At 45.4% G+C, this 22,265-nt stretch overlaps 2 protein-coding genes and 1 pseudogene across 6 annotated transcripts; 1 reads left to right on the forward strand and 2 right to left on the reverse strand.

Annotated features, from left to right (window-relative positions):
- Positions 1 to 2,565: 2,565 nt before the first annotated feature.
- On the reverse strand, positions 2,566 to 4,867 carry LOC109749070 (uncharacterized). 5 transcript variants are annotated; one of them, XM_045230592.2, is made up of 5 exons: positions 4,509 to 4,859; positions 4,143 to 4,312; positions 3,465 to 3,584; positions 2,893 to 3,047; positions 2,566 to 2,646 (listed from the first exon to the last, which is right to left on the reverse strand). In XM_045230592.2, the coding sequence occupies exons 1-4, from the start codon at positions 4,629 to 4,631 to the stop codon at positions 3,005 to 3,007; spliced, it is 456 nt and encodes a 151-aa protein (XP_045086527.1). In that variant the 5' UTR covers positions 4,632 to 4,859; the 3' UTR covers positions 2,566 to 2,646; positions 2,893 to 3,004. The 5 variants fall into 5 exon arrangements, 1 of the variants encoding a protein (XP_045086527.1); XR_006665921.2 differs by having other exon boundaries at positions 2,574 to 2,646; positions 3,465 to 3,588; positions 4,509 to 4,747; XR_002229520.4 differs by having other exon boundaries at positions 2,573 to 2,646; positions 3,465 to 3,588; positions 4,143 to 4,755.
- Positions 4,868 to 5,024: 157 nt separating this feature from the next.
- Positions 5,025 to 12,321, reverse strand: LOC123493477 (uncharacterized). Its single transcript, XM_073503576.1, has 7 exons — positions 12,179 to 12,321; positions 7,944 to 8,381; positions 7,765 to 7,826; positions 6,568 to 6,691; positions 6,379 to 6,466; positions 5,803 to 6,260; positions 5,025 to 5,488 (listed from the first exon to the last, which is right to left on the reverse strand). Exons 1-4 carry the CDS (start codon positions 12,319 to 12,321, stop codon positions 6,675 to 6,677), a joined length of 660 nt encoding a protein of 219 aa, XP_073359677.1. The 3' UTR covers positions 5,025 to 5,488; positions 5,803 to 6,260; positions 6,379 to 6,466; positions 6,568 to 6,674.
- Positions 12,322 to 20,251: 7,930 nt separating this feature from the next.
- LOC109749060 (uncharacterized protein At4g22758-like) lies at positions 20,252 to 21,720 on the forward strand (annotated as a pseudogene).
- Positions 21,721 to 22,265: the final 545 nt, after the last annotated feature.

Raw genomic sequence — 22,265 nt, forward strand, 5'->3', positions numbered from 1 at the left:
GGTTTTGGGTACAGGGTTTATTTTTCCTTTAATTTTGTGTTTTTTATTTAATTCTTTTTCGTTTGCTGGTATTTTACGATACTACATATTGTACACGTTATGCACATATATATATATATATATATATATATTGTACGGTGGCGCTAAACTATGCGGGAGCGCAAATCTTCTAATCCTGCGCGCTGGTCGTAATTGCTCGCTCGGTTCGGACGACACCACTTCTGCAGCGCAATAGAGTAACCGATTTAATTTTCGTTACCGCTCCCCACCCGCCCCACCTTCGCCCCGTAGCATATTTCCTAGTCATAGTAAAAACTGCTAGTCTATGTGGTAACGGAATACACAATGCATTACTAGAGTTCACGCACCACACTAAGTGCCATGGCCCCTACCACTGACGATGGTAAAAATACTAGCATACATGGTAATGGAGTTAAAAGCATTGCTGGTTGTTGTGCGTCACTGTTCCATCATCGAATGGTAAATAATTTAACATGACAGTAACACTAAATTAAACATGCGTTGGAAAGAGTTTATTCATCATTGGTGTACCGTATGTTGGGAATGCAATTACCATGCATAGCGTAACCTAGTTTAAAACCAATAAACCAAGATCGGTATTTTGTAAAAGAGTACATCATTGGTAAAGTGCAAAAACAACAGGTGTTAGAGTATTTACCATAGTAATTGGTGTTGTTTTCTATAGTAAATGCTTGGAAATAGTTCATATAGGTTTATCGTATATTGGAAACACAATTACCATGTATAATGTGTCCTAGTAAAAAGCAAACAAAAGTTAAAGATCGGTATTTGACATCGTAACAGAGTAGACCAATGGTAAAAATGTGAATACATCACTAGTGCGAGTATTTTGTTGTAGTAATTGGCCTTCTTCCGTAGTAAATGCTTGAAATAGTTCCTCTAGTAATTGGTTTATTGTATGTTAGCAATATAATTACCACACATAGTGCATCCTAGTAAAAAGTAACAAAAATAAAGACCAACATTTGACATTTAGAATTAGAAAGTCTGATCGTGACATCGCTAGTTACTCCCTCCGTCAAGAAATATAAGATCATTTCATCTAGACTATCTTATATTTCTCTACAGAAGGGGCGTACGATCTAAATTAACCACAAGGCAAAACAAAATTTACTACGGACCTTGTTTCTATTTACTATAATCGTATACAATCTATCGCCATAATAGATATTATTTCATTACTAGATTCCTTCCTCTAATTACGTTAGACTTATCACATAGCTAGTTACTACCAGCTTTGGATCTACAACGTAAAAATCTAACCTGTCATTACCATATAGTCGCCCTGGATTACCCTCGGCTAGGCTGAGGACTTGTTAATAAAGGCTAGTAACCAATTACTACTAGTACAATGCCCGTGCGTTGCTACGGCCTTTTAACATTAATCTAATCCTACGTAAATTTATGGTGCGGAGGAGACGTATCAGACAACGCCATCACATTCAAAAACAAAGCGCCGAGGTAAATTTACATTGCACATTTACGTCAATTGGTCAACATGCTTGCCTTGACTCCAGGAATACCTCCGGCTGATGGAGGTCGCCAGGTAGGGTTACGCTAATAGAAATATTTTGATTAGAAATCGATAGAAACTTTATGAAAAATAACGCCTAGCTTGGAGCCTTGGACTTGCAAAGCCAAAGACGTGGTCCACGTCCATGGGCGAGGAAGGGAATCGTAGGAAAAATTGGATACACTTATATTAGTATTTCAGGTCTGCCCAATACATAGTGTTCCTGATATTTTGGATATTTTACGCCAAGTTTCTTACTAAACACAACAGGCCTCTCGCAATCTAAGAGGCTTATTTGGTTTTGGGTGGTTCAACAAGAGGTATTGCTTCAACACGCTGTTTCCCAGTCGAAGCTCTCTTCTTCCGACTGTCCTAGATAGGGGCAAGAATATGTTGAGAGATAAGAATAAATGCTAGTAGTAAATAGGACAAAACCGTAGTTAATCCAACAAGTTTCTTGGCAAAATTTCTGATCACAAAAACGGAAAATTCATGTTGTGTAATTACAGCGGCAGTACACATAGGAGTGACTCCATTCAAGATGTGAAGTTACATCAATATACTTGCAAACATAAGACAGAGCACAGACTTCATATCTTTGCTATCGGCTAGAGCTTCAGCTCCGATCCGTAAGTTAATATTCACATCTTCTCAGTAACAATGCAGTTATGCCCAACTTCTGGTCACACAAGGATCATGGACTGATTACAGGTCACGATTACAACATGAGCACAAGAGCAAGCATACACATGCCAAAAGAGAGAATATGTGTTGACTGAATAACCTGCACGGAAGGCATTAGCACTACATTAATGTCCCTAAAATCTACACCAAAAATGTAGCAAAAATCCCGACAATTAGAATATATTGCAAAACAGAATGCCAAAGACAGTTCAGTATATATTACCAATATTGCAACTCAGTTATCAACAAAATGAGCTAACTAATTTAACTGGGAAAAAATGGATTTGATTGTGGTAACCAGTTAGAACACAAGGTAACAATGTCTCACGTGCTTGAGGCTGGTGCAGGGTAGGTTGGACCTAGCGAAGGACTAGATCCATCGGTGCGATTTATGCGGCCATATCTATCTGCAAGGGCGAACGGCAAGATGGTCATCGAAGAAGCATTAGAGCAACAAAAGTCCTCGTGAACCTTTGGTTCTGTGGAGGGCAGGTAAAAGTAAAATTTTGTTCCAAAATTATTTGATAACAAGTTAAGTTCGAATGTGAAATTTGAGATTACAACAGTACAAAAAATAACTATTAAATGCTGAGGATCATCTCCCTTCAGAAATGTCATCAATTAAGAATGCTAAAAAGATCATCACAAATTACCTGAAGGCCTTGTCTCTGCTGTAAAGAGATGATTGTAGGGGCACTTATACAAAGACAATGTCTTCTCCTCAAAGTGCACGGCCAACGCGGAATTTGCTGCCTTCAGTCTGTCCTAATTTTGCCATGCACCCCATGTCTGATTATCCACAAGAGCTCTGACAAACAACAAATCAGCTGGACCATGAAACAGAAGGACAATAAATTTACGAGGAAGGTAATTTTCTGTTATTGGCAAAACATTTGATAATTGATTAAACCAAACACCAACCACTACTTTGTCGCGCATCTATTGCCAAAATCGCAGCTTCTCTTATAGATCATAAGTGTGTGTGTGTGTGCGTTTGTGCGTGCGCATGCGCGTGTGGGTGCGTGTGTGCGCGCGCGTGTGTGTGTGTGTGTGTGTGTGTGTGTGTGTGTGTGTGTGTGTGTGTGTGTGTGTGTGTGTGTGTGTGTGTGTTTGTGATATCTCTAAATCGAATAAACCTCCAAGTATGCAATTCATGAGCACAAAACGGAAATTATAGTTCATTATCTCTAAAAAATGAAGCGGGAGGAGAGAAATCATGACTCACCTCACCCAACAACAAGGTGGAAACTGCAACCCAAGAAAAAGATGCCCTTCCCTCTCTCGGTGAAGAGCATGCATGCCTTCAGGAGGTGCCAACCTCAATCTCCTTCCTTCCTTGGATGTGCTATCTAAGTACAAATTCCAGAAAAAAATACAAATCATCCAAAGGAGATTACTTTCCAGTAGTCAGGGGCCGCAAAATGTAGCCATGACACACCTATTATACACATGCATTCACCTTTAAGAGTGACTAATCAGTAAACACTAAAAGGGAGTAGGAAATAAACAAAATACTCATATTACTGTTAAGAGGTGAATAAAACATATCATTTTTTAGGCTTTTGCAACCAGTGGCAAGAAACAAATACATGTGCATCCTACTGCTGATTCCTCACAATAATAACCTACTTGATCAACACTAGTACAAAAATAAATATTATATAAACGAACTAATCTTGAAAAATGGTAGTTGGATTAAGAAGAAATTAATTTGAAGAGACCAAGAATATTTGTGGAGATGGAAAAATGACTCCTCGTTGGCGTTCCAGCAAATAGGCTGTGAGCAACTCAGTCTGCTACGGAATAAAAGAAATTACGGAGCTAACCAACGTGCAAGATTGATTTCTATAAAACAGATTCACTTATATGCAATGGCATATGAGTGGTGGCAGGGTTATCTCACCACGGAAAAGGATTCTGAATCCCATCTCGCCGCAGAGTCCACACACCACAGCTCGCTGCAAAGGCTATCTCGGCGCCTGCCTTGAAGACACGAAGCAGGGGCGCTTGGAGCGGCCGGCATGGAGTTGACGAGCACGTGCTCGGAGGCTTGTTCTCCTCTCCGGGATCAGTCTGGACAAGGAGTAGCGTGAACCTCAGAGGAAGATCCCATTGTTGGTCGGGCTCAGGGAGCTTTTCGAGGAGCGGATGTAATGGAGTAGCAGCTATAATGATTGGTCCTCACCGTCCACCACCTCTTCATCCAACTTTCCGGGTGGGCCGAGATCGTGGTACGATGGTGGCCGAGGCTGAACGCCGCGAAGCCTACCTTCCAACCACCATGTGGTCGCGCCCACCCGCCGCCGCTCACTGGTCTGCCGTGAACAACTGCCTTCCACACGTACAAGCCAGCAGCAGCCAGCCAGTCACTGTCGAAACCGCCGCTCACCATGCGTGATTAGAATATGAACGGAAGAGACCTGGGAGTGGGCTAAAAGAAAAGGAAAATTACATCGGTGCGAAAAGAAAAATTACCTCGCTGCCTTTGCCGTGGAGCAACAATGTGGCGTCCTGGTGCGATCGGTATAATCTCACACAAAATCTTACTTGAAAACAACATCTCTGGTAAAATCTCCACATCATTGACCTCATCGGGTTTCAAGTATATCTTTCTCTCCTGGCATATACTCTGTATTAAATTAAGATGAATGAGCATCAACCACTCTAGTCTCAAGTAAAAGAATGAAACATTACTTCTGAAAGAACTACAAAAGAATGGTGTGCAGGAGCTTACTTCAAAACAACATCTTTGGTATAATCTCCACTGAAATAGCCATTTATTGAGTTTCCTTGATGACCCCTAGCAAGAATCAGTGCTAGATTGTTGGCCACTAAAAAATTAGGTACGCAACATTCAAGTAGAGACCGAAAAGTATCAAAACACCTAGCAGAAGTCATGCAACCTTCAACCATGATAAAAGAACACCCTTTCACTAAGACCGCATTTAATGGACTAAAATTATTGATAATAGCTAGGTCTTACCATAAGCGATCTGCTGTCAAATATTTTGCACTCTTATGTTGTCAATTATCAAGATAAAACGTCTCTAGACAGTCATTTCTGCAAAACCCACCAAGTGACATTACAAAGAGCACCGCAAGTGATGCTCCAACGGGTAGCCAATGGATAAACGTACACCTGCCAGGGCACCTTGGGTGCTAGCTAGTCTTGCTTCAGAAAAGGTAATGGTTTCAAGAATCGAGTGAATGGATCGTCCAAGGCTGAGAGCATTTTCTTTGGTGCGGCATCTGAAACAAAATGTGGGATAAGAAAATTCAATCAGACAACATAAGAACTGTAAAAACACAACATCTCTCAGTTCTGCACAGATCAATGCTTTATATATCTAAGTGGTTCGTTATGTTTCTGACAAAATTTCAGATTCAACCAAAGCAAGTACAAGACATATAACTGCATTTGATCCAATTATCAAATTCAGTCGTATTTTCTAAAATATGAAGACTTGCAAAAGTGTGAGCCGTTGAGGCAGCTGATAAATTATATGATTCGTTATATGATAAATTAAGTGAATTTTTGTATGAATCACCGTGATTCTTCCTACCATTCTATTAGTAATGTGATTTCCTGTATCCGTTGAACTCACACCTCATGTAGACATTAGGGTCGAGGAACGTAAGAAACGAAATCCCAGAACAATAGTACAATCGTGTGCCTTTTAATTCCTACAACAATTATCCGATTTGCAAGAGAATAGTTTCTCCTCAAATCACACAACTCCTGCATAATAACAGAACCATATTTATCAATCTTCAAGTCGATGACCTGAAGCAAATTAGTGGTAGCAGTGTCAATGAGTTTTGATCAAGGAATATATGTCTATATACTTGAAGCAAACAAAACACAAATATATCCAGTTTAAGGAGTTTAGCTATCACCTCATTAATTTGACCTCAACTACTTTGGTGCTATAGCACATGTTTTCGCCAACAAGTGTTGTGAGGTGAATGTATTGAGATCAAGTAGTTTTAGTGCCATGGATAACCGTTAATGGCCAACAATCTGGTGCAAAAACAACTCAACAAAATGTTTAGATCATACTTTTATATAGGAATTATTAAGAGGGCTATTACTATGTACTACTTGTGTATTGTGGAAAAAAATGTTCAGATCATTTTACCTTTAAAGCTGCTGTAATCTGCTCTAATCTGCTATACACTCTGATAGTTTCGAATATAGTTCAGTAGGCATAAGCCCGCCGTAGTTCCCTGTCAAGAAAAAAAGTGTGTTGGCAATGGAATCTTATCAAAACTGTAAAGTAAAACACACACCACTGAAGAAATCAATCTTTAAGAAAGAAAAATAGTACCTTAGTCAATACAGCTATCACTGAAAAGTAGTTCCCAAGTATAAGTGATGGCCATGCCTCATTTATTTACAACGGGCCATCATATTGACAAGTAGCGGAAATATAAATCAAGTCGCTGCCGACTCTGTATGGAGAAAATATCAGATATAGCCTGCTCTTATGGATTTGGAGTATCCCATATTAAGTGTAAGCGCCATTTGCTGAAGGACTATTTGCAGAACAGAATATTTCAATACTATGGGAATATTATATTGCATAGCTGACCATCTAATTATTCGGAAATCTATAATTCTAGAAGCACAATAAATTCAAGAATATTAACACCGTGCCGAATGCTGAAAACTTTTGTTGACCAATGACCACCAACATGTTTTCAGAAAATTGTGTCACAAGCAGTATATGCAAATACAATGGTAGTTTTTCGACCTGCTATGTGTATGGCACACAAGTTCATATCATTTTACTAAGCTGACAATGTTCACATAGTTCAGGCATCAAGACCGAGTGGTAAAGTAACTGAAAAAAGACAAACTGAAAGGCTTCACAAAGTTCTGTTGTCAGTTTTGAACAGGAAATGATAGACAAAGAATCTTGGAGCCTTTTGAGCCGACTAAAATTACTTAAATACTTTACCATAAGGTCCATAAGAACTTGAAATCAGGTAAATGTGGTTTTTTTTTCAGATGGCAGATGTGAAATTTAGTGGGAAAGAGAGCACTTAATGATAAACCAACTCATGTACATGTGAGGCCAGGCACAACACTTTCTGTAACATATCCCCACTATCTAGATTATCATACTACAAGCATTTCACAAATTGTTAAACAACCATACAAAGGAACGGAGATATGGCCCCGCACACGGTACACTCCCCTTGAGAAAACTATGAAAGGGTCTTTCCGTCCTATGTGTTGACTCGCTTAAACTAATCAGCATTAGATGAGAATTAGATGGACTGCCGGTAATCAAGCTAATTGCTACGGAATTCAACTATGCGATGTGTGGTTGGATCACACCTACTGTACCTTGTGGATATGTCAAGCGAATCATCAACTGAACATACAACAAACAGAACAACACAATTCATCTCCCCACCAAAGTGACAGACATTGATCACCGAGATTGAAAAATCATCAGAGATACACACTAAAAGGGACAACAAAAACAAGCACCAATTGGCATACATATTTGACGCACCTCTGCCTTTGAACTGCATGTATGTGGCGCACACGACGCCCACCGGAAGTTTGGCGAAGTTCCTATAGACAGAGGGGAAGCAAAGAGTAAGCCCAATTTGAGCGATTTCAAGAGGAAATTCATCGTTTATTACTTTTTCTGATGGAGCGAGACTCAAAAGAACAAAATCTTGCACTCACTGTATCACGAGGTCGTGTGTGGATGCCATCCGCGGCGACCAACGCATCCACCTCCCGAAGCGCCGCGCCTGGAGCGCGCCCATGTAGGCGGCCGCATCGTAGCCCGCGTCCCCGCTGGCGTCGAGCGCGAGGGAGACGGCGAGCTCGCCCCGGCCCTCCTCCGCCAGAGAGAGCTCGCCGGCGGCGGAGGCGAGGAGCTGCTGGTCCTGAGCGGACTTGCCGGAGAGCAGGAGGAACGTGGTGGCGGCTGGGGCTCCGCCGCTGCTGCTATGCTCGGCTGCGGGAGCGGGAGCGGCGACCCGGCGCGCACATCGGTGGGGAGGCTGGCCAGCGCCGGCGGCGGCTCCAATCGGTCCTCGGCAGCGGCGGATCGTATTGGAGTAGAGATGGGATCGAGAGGAGTCGGCAATGAAGGATAGGATCGATGGAGCGTTTTTTCTGCCGGGTGTGGGGTTTTTTTTGGCTTGCGTGGGGTGGGGTGGGGGAGAGGACGAAAAAAACCGAACGAAAATGATGGAACGAAAATAAACCCGGAACGGAGTCTACCAACTGAGACATTAGGAGTAGAGACTAGATTTACCAACGCACCGGAAGGAAGATGTGCGCGCCAGGAAGGCAGTTGATTAGCACCCGAACCAGTTGGCTTGGTTTGGTCGGGCGCAGCGCGCTGGGCGGAGCGTAGGATTCCTTATAATACGCTCGGGCTGATTCATCGAATGTCTCGCACCACCATTCACACATTACACACACACACACACACACACACACACACACACACACACACACACATATATATATATATATATATATATATATATATATATATATACACACACACAATTTGGTATATACAATTTCTTTTACATGGAGGCATTACTGCGCTAGCGGATAGTGGAATTCTCCTGTGGGATCTATGGTCTGGTCAAGCAAAAATCCCGCTATTTCCTCTGCAATTGCCCGTACGCGATCCATTGGTAGGAGCTTCTCCCGCACCTCATTGAACTGTTAAGAAGGAGATTTATATAGGACGACCTTTAGTAACCGGTACTAAAGGTGCTGGAGGGGCCCCAGACTGACAACATCCTGCCACCACTTTCTTTAGTACCGGTTCGTGGCACGAACCGGTGCTGAAAGTTAGGCACGAACCGGTACTAATGAGAGCGGCCCGCCTAGCCGTTGGAACCGACACTAATGGTCACATTAATGCCGGCTCAAATACAAACCGGGACTAATGAGCTGAACATTTGACCCTTTTTCTACTAGTTCTCCTTCCACCATACCGTATAATCCACTCTTGGTTTTCCTTTCAGATGTAGAGAGAGAAATGGGGAGACTTGGGAGAGAGCATTCACAAGTATAGGAAAAGCAAGGGGCGACCACATATAAGCCACCATGTGGCGAAGACGAGGTCCAGTGTAGATGTTGTTGGGGTGGGGTGGGTGTGTGTGTGTGTGTGTGGGGGGGGGGGGGGGGTGACATTGTCGGTCATGGAGGTGTCGGGTGAGTGGTGAAGGGCACGGGGAAGGAAGGTGGCATGTCAGCTGAGAGAAGAGAAAACAACGAGGGAAGGTCACGCTGGCTTGTCAGGGTGTTGAGATGAGGTTGACCACGGAGAACATGGTGAGACGAGAGGGGAGGCGCTGGCAACTAGGCGCTAGATATTGAGAAGAGAATGAGGAGGAGAGAAGCAGAAAGGGGGTGGAGAAGCATGAGGCTCTAGGACAGGAGGGATTGGTAACTATGCTTTACTACTTGGGTCGTGCACACAACATTATCACCCAGTAAAACGGAAGCAAACTCATCTCATTTCCTAGACCCATGCTTAACGAGCCCAATTGCCATTCACCCGTGAACCTTCTTCGAACGTGTCAAATGATTAACAGCTGACCGAATGCCAACAACCAAAAGCGTACACCAGTAAATTATAAAGGGTAGTGCACAAGTGCTGTGAAAATGCGGCTACTCTAGCATCTTATAAAGCAGTAATGTTTTTTTGGACAGGAACCAATGCATAATTGTAGTTTTTGTACTTATCCAGCAACCTATCCCCACGTTTGTGCACCCACATACACTATTGCTTGATCTTTACCCGAGTATACCCATGCTTGGCATAAAACTCTCTCCATAAATGTGCTGCACGAAACACTGATTTCTGCTACTATCATTTGAACAATCCACAAATAAGAGGAGGGGGAGGGTGCTAGCTAGCGGGATGGAGAGACAAGAGAAGTACAAAATAATAGTGTGTGTGGAACATTATGGAATAAGTGGCACCCAGAATGAGAGGGTGGGTCGAAGAAATTATGAAACATCGTGCTTTGATGGCAATCCCATATGAAGTTGTCGTTCATTACAATGCTATAGTCAGCTTCATCCCCTCGAGCCTTTATCAGCAAGGATACCATCACTACCCTTCCAATTCTAACATTGCCATCTACACTGTCAGGAGTACTGACGGCCTAGATCAAATCGGCTTCCACCACCACAAAATTGGCTACAAGTGCCCGTTTTTCCAGTAGTGTGTGTTGAACCAAGAGAAGCCCACTATTGATTTAGCTAGAGCTAATGAGCTCTTGCCTTGATCTTGCAGGACCGTAGTAGAGTTTTGTTGAAGGTGGACTTGCGGGTTGTTTTGTCGGCCCAGCTCATAGGTTATATTCTTACCACTACTTGTATATTCTTGCGTTCTCACAAGGTAAAAATCACCACGAACAATAGGAGGCCCTGACCTATTTAGAAACATGACATGTTATTCAGAAATAAAAGATTGCTTTTCTTCTTCAATAAGGGGAGCCATATACAGATGTAATCGCATTGACAAAGTCATTTTGTTTGTTTATAACTATTCCAGTAGCAAAGAAGGTTATGATCACCCAACTAATTGTTTCTAATACATTAATATTCACTCCAGTCAAAATGCCACATATTAATCTTCCTAGGGATCTCCAGGTTTTGCTGCATGGTGAGGGTTTTTGCTTTGTCCATTGTATACGTTCATGTCAATTCTTGTGCTTTGTCTTGTGGGCCCAACCACGGACCTTTCATATCTTCAGTTTTTTATTCCCTCACTTTCAAAGCACCAACTGCAAAATTGCCCCATTGAGCTCAAGTTTGTCGAAGGTAGCCATTATGTTTTGGCGTCAATGCGCCAATTTGTGTGCTTCAATCTAACTTATCAAAGCCGAACCTGCACGAAGAGAGCTTGAGCGTTCAAATTAAACCAATCGTAAAGTTATTTAAAAACCGGTCATCTGCCTTCCTCATGAATTTTTCAATGAAAACTACAAAAAAATTACAAGATAGCAAAAGGACATGTTGAAAGGGGAAAACACAACACGCCCAGAAGTGGGAGTTTAATTGAAGTCCGAGACAAGCTAGGGAGAGAATTTGTGACACGCAAGTGCGGGTACCAAGACCCTCACGCGTGTTTTTAACTTTGGCTTCCGTTTTTCAACATTGCATATCTTTTGAATGAAAAATCCAAATTAAATTCTATTTTCGTATTCGTGTTTCTCGTAACGAGGGCTTTCAAATAAGCTCCAATTTGAATACATTTTGATTAGTTTTTAAGAATTTTATTAAGCTCCACCTTTTAAAACTTAGTACAAACGACCGACAAAATCACAACTTTAGTACATGCGACCGGAAAAAAACCCGTTAATGTTTCAACTCTGATACTTGATACAAGCGACCAATAAAATTGTACCTTTTAGATGCAAAATCGCACGTCTCAAAAATTAATACTTAAAATATATTGTGCCCTCGTGTGCATGATCTAACTGCTTTATGGATGACGAGGCAATCGGGCAGACATGACTGGATAGGTTCATGCTCCTGGAGCGAACCAATTTATGGTTGGATGATTAGGTCAACAGTGCTATTTTTTTTGTGAAAAGATAGTGGTATTCCGTGTCCACCAGAGTTCAAGTCCTGCTGCTCGCATTTATCCTGGATTTATTACAGGATTTCTGGTGATGCGCGAGAAGACATCCTCGTTGACTACGAGGCGCCTACAATGACTTCGTAAAATCTGAAAATGATATGCCAGCCCAGTCTCTCGGATATACTCATAGGGATAGGGTGTGGCCAAATTCACTATTCTACCCTTGTCAGAAATCTTCAGCATAAAATAACCTCTCCTAGAAATTATTTCACAATCTGACCCTTTCTGAAACGCCAAACCTTGTGGAATTTCTGTCTAAAGTAGAAACGCCATACTATTCAGTGTTGCTAACCGGCTACGTGGCAAGTCGGAAACGCCAAAGTTGGCCGCGTTGGTAGAAACGCCAGACCTGTTGGCGTTGCTGTTGCACGTCAAAACGCCAAAGTCTGTGGTGTTAGCATCAAGAGAATATGGTTGTAGGAGGGCTGCTGCCATATCGATAATGCTTGGCCATGGAAGAGGTTAGCATTGCTATTTGTTTTGCAGTCCATGTGCTAAATATGTTAATTTAATTAAGTACTAAAAAAGGTTCGTTTTCTTCTCTGTGTTCCTGGAGGTGACGCGGTAGTCACTTACAGGAACGGCGAGAGGTCGGCCAAGTTTCTGCGAAACTCAGGCTTTTCATGCCTGAAGGTCAAAGCCTACAACGGGTACTACACTCTACTAGGAGAAACCTTATAAGTAGAACCTTAATAGTAGCGCGGGGTAAAGGTACAACGCTACTGCTATATAGCAGTAGCGCGGGGCCTGTACTAGTAGGTAAGTTTGTAGCAGTAGCGCGCGCTCGCGAACCCCCGCTGGTGCTAAGTGGTCCCCTCCTCACTCACTGAGGGGCTACGCGTAGTAGCAGCGTTGGTCATGAGCTTACATGCGCTGCTACTACGACCAGCCAAGGCCCAGCTCACCGGCCCCACTTAGCAGCGACGTGGGATATGGACCCGCGCTACAGCTAAATGGTCTAGCAGCAGCGTGGGTTGGTGGCCCGCGTTACTGCTAATACCACCTTATCTTCTCCGCGCGCACGGCCTCACTCTCCCTCTCCAGTCTCTCTAATGGTGTCATGGGCTAGGAGGTACCAACCAAGCCCGTCTGTACATTCCGGGCTGGGCCAAAAGGCCCTCATTCTTTACCAGACTCCAGGGGCTGCATGCGGGAGAGGAGATCGAGGCTACATCTACCGAAGACGTGCCGTACAATCCAAGACCTCTTCCACCGCCTCCATGCCGACCTTGTAACCCTAGATGCCGTAGTCGGCGTGTATATAAGCCGAGGGGTTTAGCCTGTAGAGGGGAGATCAACGCAAAATCATTCTCCTAGCCCTAGAGTTAGACCACATTCATAGATCTCGAGGTAGATCAACTCTATACTTATAACATCTTCGTCAATATAAACAAGAGCAAGACATAGGGTTTTACCCCATTAAGAGTGTCCGAACCTGGGTAAATATCGTCTCCCCTGTTCTGGTTATCATCTGTCCAAGATCCACAGCTCGGGACCCCCTACCACGAGGTCTACCGGTTTTTACACTGACACTCTCCGTCCTCTCCATCTCCCCCCACGCCGCCCCCGCATCGCCTTGCTCCGCCGTCGCCGCCCGCTGCCACCATTGCCCCTCGGTATGTCTACCTCCCACCCTCTCCCTCCGACCCTCTCCCTCCATCCCTCCCTCCTGCATTGCAGAAGTTGGTGGGTACATAGATAGATAGATGCATAGACAGATGGATGGAACTAGTTTTATTTTAGTAATGCTTAGATAGAAAGATGGATGGATGGATAGATGTTAGGGTTAGAACTAGGGTATTTTTGGTAATATAAATTTTTAGTAAAAAAAACTAGAAATATATTTTTTAGTAAATGTAGGTCTTTTAAATAGAATAGAATAGTAAGTGTAGAATAGAGTAGCAAAATTAGAAAATGTTCAGTAAATTTAGGTCCTTTGAACCAAATGTCTTTAAGTAAAAAATAGTAATAGAATATAAAAATGTTGTTGCCAATTATATTGATGATATAATTTTTCAATCGGTGGACTATGCAGGATTTCTCGTGTCATGTCACCCTCTCCCGCTCGGTCCCGTCGCGCCACCGTGAGCACCTCCCTCTCCTCTCTGTTTAGTTTTTGGTTTAGTTTTATTTTAGTATAGATGTAGATGTATGTATGTTTGCTAGAATGGATGGTTAGGTGGATGGATACATTATTGATTGTTGCACTTTTGTTTCATAACTGATTTTGAAAAAAATCCGACAAAATGGATGCATGGATGCATTTTGCAGGGAACACCTCAGAGTGGCCTATGTTTTGCCGGAATGTTGATTAATTTCCATTCCGGCAAATTTTAGGCGCTCGATATGTCCTGTTTTAGCAAAGGTCATGCCAAAATTTTCCGTGAATTTTAGCACGACTTGTGCTATAAAATAGGAAATATCGAGTGCCCGTGATTTGCCAGAACAGGAATTAAATGACATTCCAGCAACCCATAGGTCATTTTTTATGGCATTACTCGATATTTGTAACGGGTTGACTGTCATTCTGTCGGGGCTCCTTGTGTAACTTTCAGTCTGCTCTTGAAGGACTGATGCCGACCGTTGTCGTGAGGGTCGCTTTCTTTCCTTCTTCTCGTGATATACTTTGGTAATGCACGAGAGAAGGAGGGGAAGCGACTATCACCGACGGTCGAAATATATGTAAGGGAGAGTCCACCATATACTGATGAATTATGAGAGAGGAAGAATGCCCACTGTTGTCGTGGGGGTCACTTTCATTCCTTCTTCCCATGATATACCTTGGTAATGCAGGAGAGGATGAGGGGAAGCGACCAGTAGCACGAGGCTGGGGCGCGCTGCTAGTAATTAACAGTAGCGCCGGTAGCTACAAACGCTACTGCTATCTGTATTAGCAGTAGCGGGGGAAAGGTCGCGCTACTACTACACTTTTGTTGTAGCGCCCTAATAGTAGCGCGGGTACCCGCTCTACTGATAGGCCAAAAACCAGCGCTATTGCTAGGGTTTTCTCTAGTAGCGACAGATGGACATGCACAATTTTCCATATGATCATTATTTTTCTTCTAAATTTACTACTAACATAATGCCATTTGTGCAGACAGGGCCATCACACTATCCCTGACGAAATGGATGATGTCTCCAAGTGGCTCAGGGCAGGGCTCGTACTTTATCGCTCTAAGTGGACAAGGTTGTGCCTTGGTGGCTGACACATGACATGAGAGATTGGCGTTTTCAAGATCCAGTGGGTGGACGAGGAGGGCAACGTCTATGACTTTGGCGTTTTGACTTGCAACAGCAATGCCAAGACGTCTGGCTTTTCTACCAACGCGGCCAACTTTGGCGTTTCGACTTGCCATGTGGCCGGCTAGCAACGCTGAATAGTATGCCGTTTCTACTTTGGACTGTAACATCACGAGCTTTGGCGTTCCAGAAAGGGTCAGATCGTGAAATAATTTCTGGGAGAGGTCATTTTGTGTTGATGATTTCTGACAAGATCAGAACAGTGATTTTGGGCTAGGGTGTGCATGTGTGAATTTACAGGGGTACGTATATGCATATATATGAGCCCTTGTGTCTGTACGGTGTTAAAAAAGTTCATGCTCCTGGAACAGTGTGCCCTGCCCATTTTGTCAGTTAGGCGATCCATCATGGGTCGTCTCCATAGTGGATTCGATTCCGTTCGAGTCTTGGGGAAGACGTGGACGTACATTCGTCGCCGCGGCCGCCGTGCCCCCGGCCATCCAGCACGTGCCCTCGAACGTAGCACATAACGACCACCAATCACCGCATAGCCAGAGTCAGCTAGCGCCTCCCCCGGTTGAGCTCCATGGACTTCGTCGTGCATGCCGTCATCCCCCACCATGTGGCCTCGCATCGTTCGTACGTGCCTCTTCGCTTCCTCCACCTATCACTACCCAGCACCGGTTCGATCGTCGTCTTCCACCCTCGACCGCGACCAACACCATATTGAATTTGCTCACTACGACTACCCAGCAGTCAGCACGCACTCACGCCGGCAATGGTTAACCGTTACCCGTGTCCCCACGGGTAAATAATCTATTAGGGGACGGGTAAATGCCAATTGTGATACCCATGGGGAAGCTATTGGGTGAACTACCTTACCCAGTGGGTAAACGGGGATGGGGACGGCATGGCATTACCCATACCCGATACCCGGCTTATCCGTAATATTCCCACCAATAGATACCCGAAACTTCAACTTCCCGCCCAAGTGTCCGAATTTGGGCCAAAAAGCCCAACAATTCCTAACCTAACCGCACCCCACACGGCCACACCCCCTCACAGCACCACTCCACCTGCAGTCCCGCACCCACTCTAACCTAGCCGCCACCCCCTGTTCCCCCTCCCTCACTCACGCACGCGGCCACGCCCAGAACAGAGCCCCCTCCCCCTCCTCGCTCCAACCCCCCAATCCAGATCCAGCCCGGCGCCGCCCTGCTCGCTGCAAGCTCCGTCGCCGGCTCGCCGCCCTACGCCGCTGCAGCCTCCATCTAGTGACCTGCATCGCCGCTGCTACCGGCGGCCCCTCCATCTTCTCCCCGTTCCACCCCCAGCGGCGCAAAATGGCGCCCACACGAGCTTCTGTCCGTCCGTCTCCTCCCACGGGCGAAGCAGTGCGGGGTGGCGGACGAGCTGGTCGTGGGGGTGGGAGAGGAGGAGGACGCCCCCCCCCCCCCCCCCCCAACCAAAGCCCCCATCGAGCACTATCCCGTTCCCATCCGTCACCGGCAACGGCAAGACTCCACCGAGTCCATCCTCATTCATCACCGGCAAGTCTCCACCGAGTCCAATCACTTTTTTGTTAGTATATATTGCTGTTAGTATATAGTTCATCACTTTTTTGTTAGTATATAGTGCTGCCTAGTATATATTGTTGTTAGCTCATCACTTTTTTGTTAGTATATATTGTTGTCTAGTATATATTGTTGTTAGTTCATCACTTTTTTGTTAGTATATATTGCTGTCTAGTTCATCACTTTTTTTGTTAGTATATATTGCTGTCTAGTTCATCACTTGTTTGTTTCCTAATGCATGATCATTGCAATTGCAGCATGTCCAGTGGCAGCATGTCGACACCACCAACAGAAAGTGGTGACCAAGTTGTAGTTGCATATTCTGGGACAGGAAGTGTACCTCAAATTGACCACATGGAAGAGGAAGAGGATGACTTCGACGAGTCCGTTCATTATCATGAGTTTGCAGATCCTATTTTTGTTTCTGATGAAGAGGAAGATGGGGCTGGAGGGGAAGAGGTCGGAAAAGATGGGGCTGAAGAGGAGGAGGAGGAGGAGAACGTGGAAGTTGCTTCCAAAAGAAAACTTACCTCAACTGTGTGGGCTGAGTTCAAGAGAGTGAAAGTTGCTGGAAAATGGAAGGAAAAGTGTGTTTATTGCAATAAGGAGCTTGGAGGAGAACCAAAGAATGGGACCAAGCATCTTTATTACCACTTAGGTATTTGTGTTCTGAAAAAGATCAAGACCAAGGGTAAAACCCTTAGTCAATCTTCTTTTAGGTTTGGTTCTACAAGCCAAGGAAAAGTAAACGTGGAGAATTACACATTCGATCAAGATCTTGCTAGAAAGGAGCTAGCTTCCATGATTGTGGTGCATGAGTATCCCTTATCTATAGTCGATCATGCAGGTTTTCGAAGATTTGTTAGTGCCCTTCAGCCCTTATTTAAAATGGTGACAAGAAACACTATTAGGTATATTTATGTTAGTGCTCTTATATTGTTTGATATGCATTTCCATATTGTCAACCTTCAATATATGACTAGTGTGTAATTCATTCATAGAAAGGATATTGTGAATGCATACAAAGCTGAAAGGAAGAAGGCCATTGAGTATATGGCTGGAAATAAATCAAGAGTGGCTATTACTACTGATATGTGGACGGCCGACAACCAAAAGAAGGGTTACATGGCAATCACAGGCCATTTCATTGATGATTCTTGGAAGCTTAGGAGTGTTATAATGAGGTATATGCTGCTGTTTTATTAGTATATAGTGTTGTAGTTCCGTATATAGTGTTGTAGTTCCATATATAGTGATGTAGTGCATGTTCTTGTCAATATAAGCTCATGTTCTTGTGAATACATGTAGGTTTATTTATGTGCCAGCTCCTCACACCGGAGAAGTTATAGCTGAAGAACTTCATGAAACTTTGATATCCTGGAATCTTGATGAGAAGCTATCAGCTGTGACGGTTGACAATTGCACCACCAATGACAAGACGGTTGAGTTGTTGGTGACCAAGATAGGAAAAACAATGCTGTCAGGTACTTTGCTTCACATGCGTTGTTGTGCACATATTTTGAATCTGATTGTCAAAGATGGCTTAGATGCTATGAAACCAGCCATAGGAAAGATTAGAGATAGTGTGGCCTTTTGGACTGCTACACCAAAAAGAGTAGAGAAGTTTGAGGAAATTGCAAAATATCAAAAGGTCAAAATTACAAGAAGATTAACACTTGATTGCAAAACTAGGTGGAATTCAACTTTCACAATGCTTAGTGTGGCCCTGCCATATAGATCTGTTTTTGCGAGATTAAAGAAGGTTGAGAAACAATATGAGAGTCTCCCTAGTGAGGAAGAGTGGGATTTTGCCACTCATGTTGTCGAGAGGTTGCGCTTGTTCTTTGACATCACCGCACTATTTTCTGGAACTGATTATGTAACAGCCAACATATATTTCCCCAAGATTTGCGAGATCAAAATGAACATGAGACAATGGTCAACATGTGGCAATGCTGTGATAGAAGCCATGTCTGCTAGCATGACAGAGAAGTTTAATAAATATTGGACTGATATCCAAAGTCTAATGGGCATGGCTACAATTCTTGATCCTCGGTACAAAAACGAGATGTTGCTTGTTTGCTTTGCAATGTTACATGGTGTCAACGTTTCATCTACCGAGTGTGAAGGGTATGTGGCAGAATTAGTTGCCAAGTTATGCAAATTGTTAGAGGAATACAGTTTTGAGAAGGATGATGATGAACCAGCCCCTTCTTCCTCTTGTTCTTCTATGCAAGCCCCAGCTCTTATGTCACTCTTCAATGAGTGTGTTGCTCAGAAAAGGCCATCAGCTTCTAGGATGCAATCTGAGTTAGACCGCTACTTAGAAGATGAGCTAGTTCCAGTTTCCCAAGAAAAATTTAATGTGTTAGATTGGTGGAAAGTGGCAGGAACACGCTATCCTACTTTACGGATGCTAGCCCGTGACATCTTTGCTATTCCAGTCAGCACCGTTGCTTCAGAATCTGCATTCAGTACAAGTGGTAGAGTTCTTTGTCACCATCGTTGTAGTCTTACTCCAGAAATGTTAGAGACTCTAATGTGCTCTCAAGATTGGATACGGAACAAATATAAAGGTGTGTGTGCTGCTGTTTATATTCATGTTGATCTTGCTGCCATGTTTCTTTACATGTTCATATGTACTAACTTGTTTTCTCGTAGATGGCAACAATGCAAACTCACCAAGTTTCTGGACTTGTCTCCAAGACAATCAAGAGGTGAAGCACTTCCTCATTGCTACTAACTAATGTTCATAATTTCCAAGTTTCAAATTATGTGTGTGATCTCATTGTAGGTTCTCTTGTAGGTTCTGCCCCCACCTGATCTGGAAAGCTGCGCTTGACGCTTCATGAAGAATGGAGATTTGGAGGCTGCCATGTTGAACCATTGATGGCTTTCAACTGTTCTTTTGGTTGCAAAGACTTATTTGCTTAAATTTGTGTGTGAACCTATTAATTGTAATGCCCTTATTGTAAGATTGTGAACTACTATGTGTTGGTGTGTGAAAACTGAGATTTGGGTACTGATTATGTGCTGAATTGCCGCTATTTACTATGAAACCTGGATGTTTATTATGCTGAAGTACTACTATTTGTTGAGCTGAGATACTGTTGTATTTATGTTTAAATGCTGCTGTTTATTGAGATGAAATGCTACTGTTTTTTAGTGGAAATGTTATTATTTATTGCAATGAAATGCTGCTGTTTATTGCAATGAAATGCCGTTGTTTTTTGGTTGAAATGCTGTTGTTTTTTGGTAGAAATCATGTTATTTTTATGTTGAAATACTCCTGTTTTTATGTACAGATTGTGGGTGTGAGTGGGGATGGGGATGGGGATGATATGCCCATGGGGATGATATGCCCGATGGGGACGGGGATGGGAAAATTTCTTTCCCGCGGGTGGGGATGGGGATGGGGATGGGGCTGAGATGATCTCACGGGCACGGGGATGGGAGGGCAATACCCGCCTGGGTATTCCCACAGCCATATATAGGTTGCCAGACTCAGTGCCAGTGCAAACATCAGTCAGTCAGACAACGGGCCACTCTCTCGCGCCTTTAGAAGCCACGTACGTACGCACCGTCGATCAACCTTGATTGATCACTCTCTCCGTCCCGGCCGGCCATGCGGAGCTCCGTGCACGTCCCAGCCGCGGTGGAGGCGCTGCTGGGCCACCCGGTGGCGGCCCTGTCGGAGTGGCCGGCGCCGCTGCTGTCGCGGCTGCTGGTGAACGTGACAGTGGAGCGGAGCCTGTGGCCGGTGCACGTGCTGCTGGGCGCCGACGCTACGGTGGCCGACCTGGCACGCGCCGCCGTCGCGGTCTATGCCGCCGAGGGCCGCAGGCCGCCGCTCCCCGCCGACGACGGCGCCACCGACACGGCCGCGCGGTTCGAGCTGCACCTCTCCAAGTACGCCCTCGACGGTAAGCAGGAAGTCGCCCACCAGAAGATAAATCTCCCCACCTGGATTAAACAAGCTTCCATTGATGCAGCTCTTGACCCGGAGGAGAAGGTGCTGGACCTGGGCTCTCGCAACTTCTTCCTCTGCAGCAGGAAGACGCAGAGATCAGATCATCCTCTGCTTCTTCACTCAGCACTGCCATGTCTTGATGTCTGAAAGAGTGAAAAGAGTGCTGTAAAAATGGTGGGAATCACTCAGAAGTCAGAACCTGGCGCATGTAATTATTTTGTACTTACCTTTGTAGTGTACCTAACGTCCGATCCTGTGCGTACTGTGAGGTTATGTGCAGTTCGGACAAGGGACAATGCATATCAGTACTTGTCCGATAGTCGTACGAGCTCGAGATATGTACATGTAACTGTTTGTACGCATGCACTTGCTAGCTTCTAACGAGTCAATTTAGATGCTTCAGGAGTATAACAAAAAAGGGTTTCCCCGCCTTGTATTACAAAGCAACCATCCGAGACAACTAACGATAGGTATCTGGGACGGAAGCAACACAGTCACGTTCAAAAGAAATGAAAGAGAAAATATAAAAGAGAAAAAAATGCCGATAACGGCGGATCGAGAAAAACGGCGAAGCCTCGCGACCGTTGCGTCCACGAAAGATCGCTCACCAAGCTCCGAGACTCCCAAGCACCGGTATCAAACAACATCTCCAGGAAGATCCGGCGGCACCCTCACGCGCCACCGCGTCGGTGTTGGTCAAGCCAACAGAGATTTCTCCCGATCCCAACCTTCACCTCAGGCACTCTGGAGCTCGCCACCAAAGCGATCATCGCCCTGCGCCAACACGGTCATGAAGTTTCTCACGCTGTCTCACCACAGCACCACGAAGTATGGCCTGCACAACAAAGAAGAGGAACCGAGACTAGGGCAGCAGCACCATCAGCACGCGGGAGGGCTCCACCTCCACCGTCCACGACGGTAGCCGACCGGACGCAATGGCAGGAGCCTACCAGGCCCGTGGCCCCAGAGGCCCGGCCGGGCGCTCGAAGGCCCGGACAGCTCCCGCCTTCATGCTAAAGCCGGCATGTCGTGGGCGTCGCCGCCCCTGTCCAAGCCGCTCCCCTGCCTCCCCGCACTGAGGCGTCGAGGTCGCGCCGGAGCCGGCCCGCGAGGACCCAGGGGCTAGGGTCGCGCCACCGACCGCCCAACACCACCGGACCGCTCCCCTGCCTCCCCCCAGATCTAGGCTAGGGTCGCGCCACCGACCGCCCAACACCACCGGACCACCCCGCCGCCAAGTGGAGGCACCAGCACTGCGCGCGCCGCCGGCCGCCGCCACCAGGACGCCGGACCGCCACCGGCCGAGCACCGCCGCCCCCCCCCCCCCCCCCCCCCCCCCCGCCCCAGGAAGGAGGAGCACGCGCGGGGACGGGAGGACCCGCCACCGCCGACACCACCCGGCCAGATCCGGGGGCGACCGTCGGCGGCGGGGAGGAAGGAAGGAGGAGGGTGGACGAGGGGAAAGGGTGCGCGCGCCGCCCCGGCCGCCTCCCGGGGAGACGACGAAGGTGGCGGGACGGGGAGGAGGGGAGAGGGGGGCGGAGCGGGACGGGGCGCGCGCGCCGGGCGGCCGACGGCTGCGGGGGAAACCCTAG

This window comes from Aegilops tauschii, chromosome 7 (genome assembly GCF_002575655.3).
Source record: "Aegilops tauschii subsp. strangulata cultivar AL8/78 chromosome 7, Aet v6.0, whole genome shotgun sequence".
Lineage (NCBI taxonomy): Eukaryota > Viridiplantae > Streptophyta > Magnoliopsida > Poales > Poaceae > Aegilops > Aegilops tauschii.

Coding starts and splice junctions, on each gene's coding strand:
- LOC109749070 (XM_045230592.2), bottom strand. CDS start 4,631: ATGGTGAGCGGCGGTTTCGACAGTGACTGGCTGGCTGCTGCTGGCTTG. Junction 3,585..4,142: donor ATTCAGAATCCTTTTCCGTG/GTGAGATAACCC, acceptor GTACTTAGATAG/CACATCCAAGGAAGGAAGGA. Junction 3,048..3,464: donor CCACCTTGTTGTTGGGTGAG/GTGAGTCATGAT, acceptor GTTGTTTGTCAG/AGCTCTTGTGGATAATCAGA.
- LOC123493477 (XM_073503576.1), bottom strand. CDS start 12,321: ATGGCAGCAGCCCTCCTACAACCATATTCTCTTGATGCTAACACCACA. Junction 8,382..12,178: donor TCCGACTTGCCACGTAGCCG/GTTAGCAACACT, acceptor CACACCCGGCAG/AAAAAACGCTCCATCGATCC. Junction 7,827..7,943: donor ACACACGACCTCGTGATACA/GTGAGTGCAAGA, acceptor CTCTGTCTATAG/GAACTTCGCCAAACTTCCGG.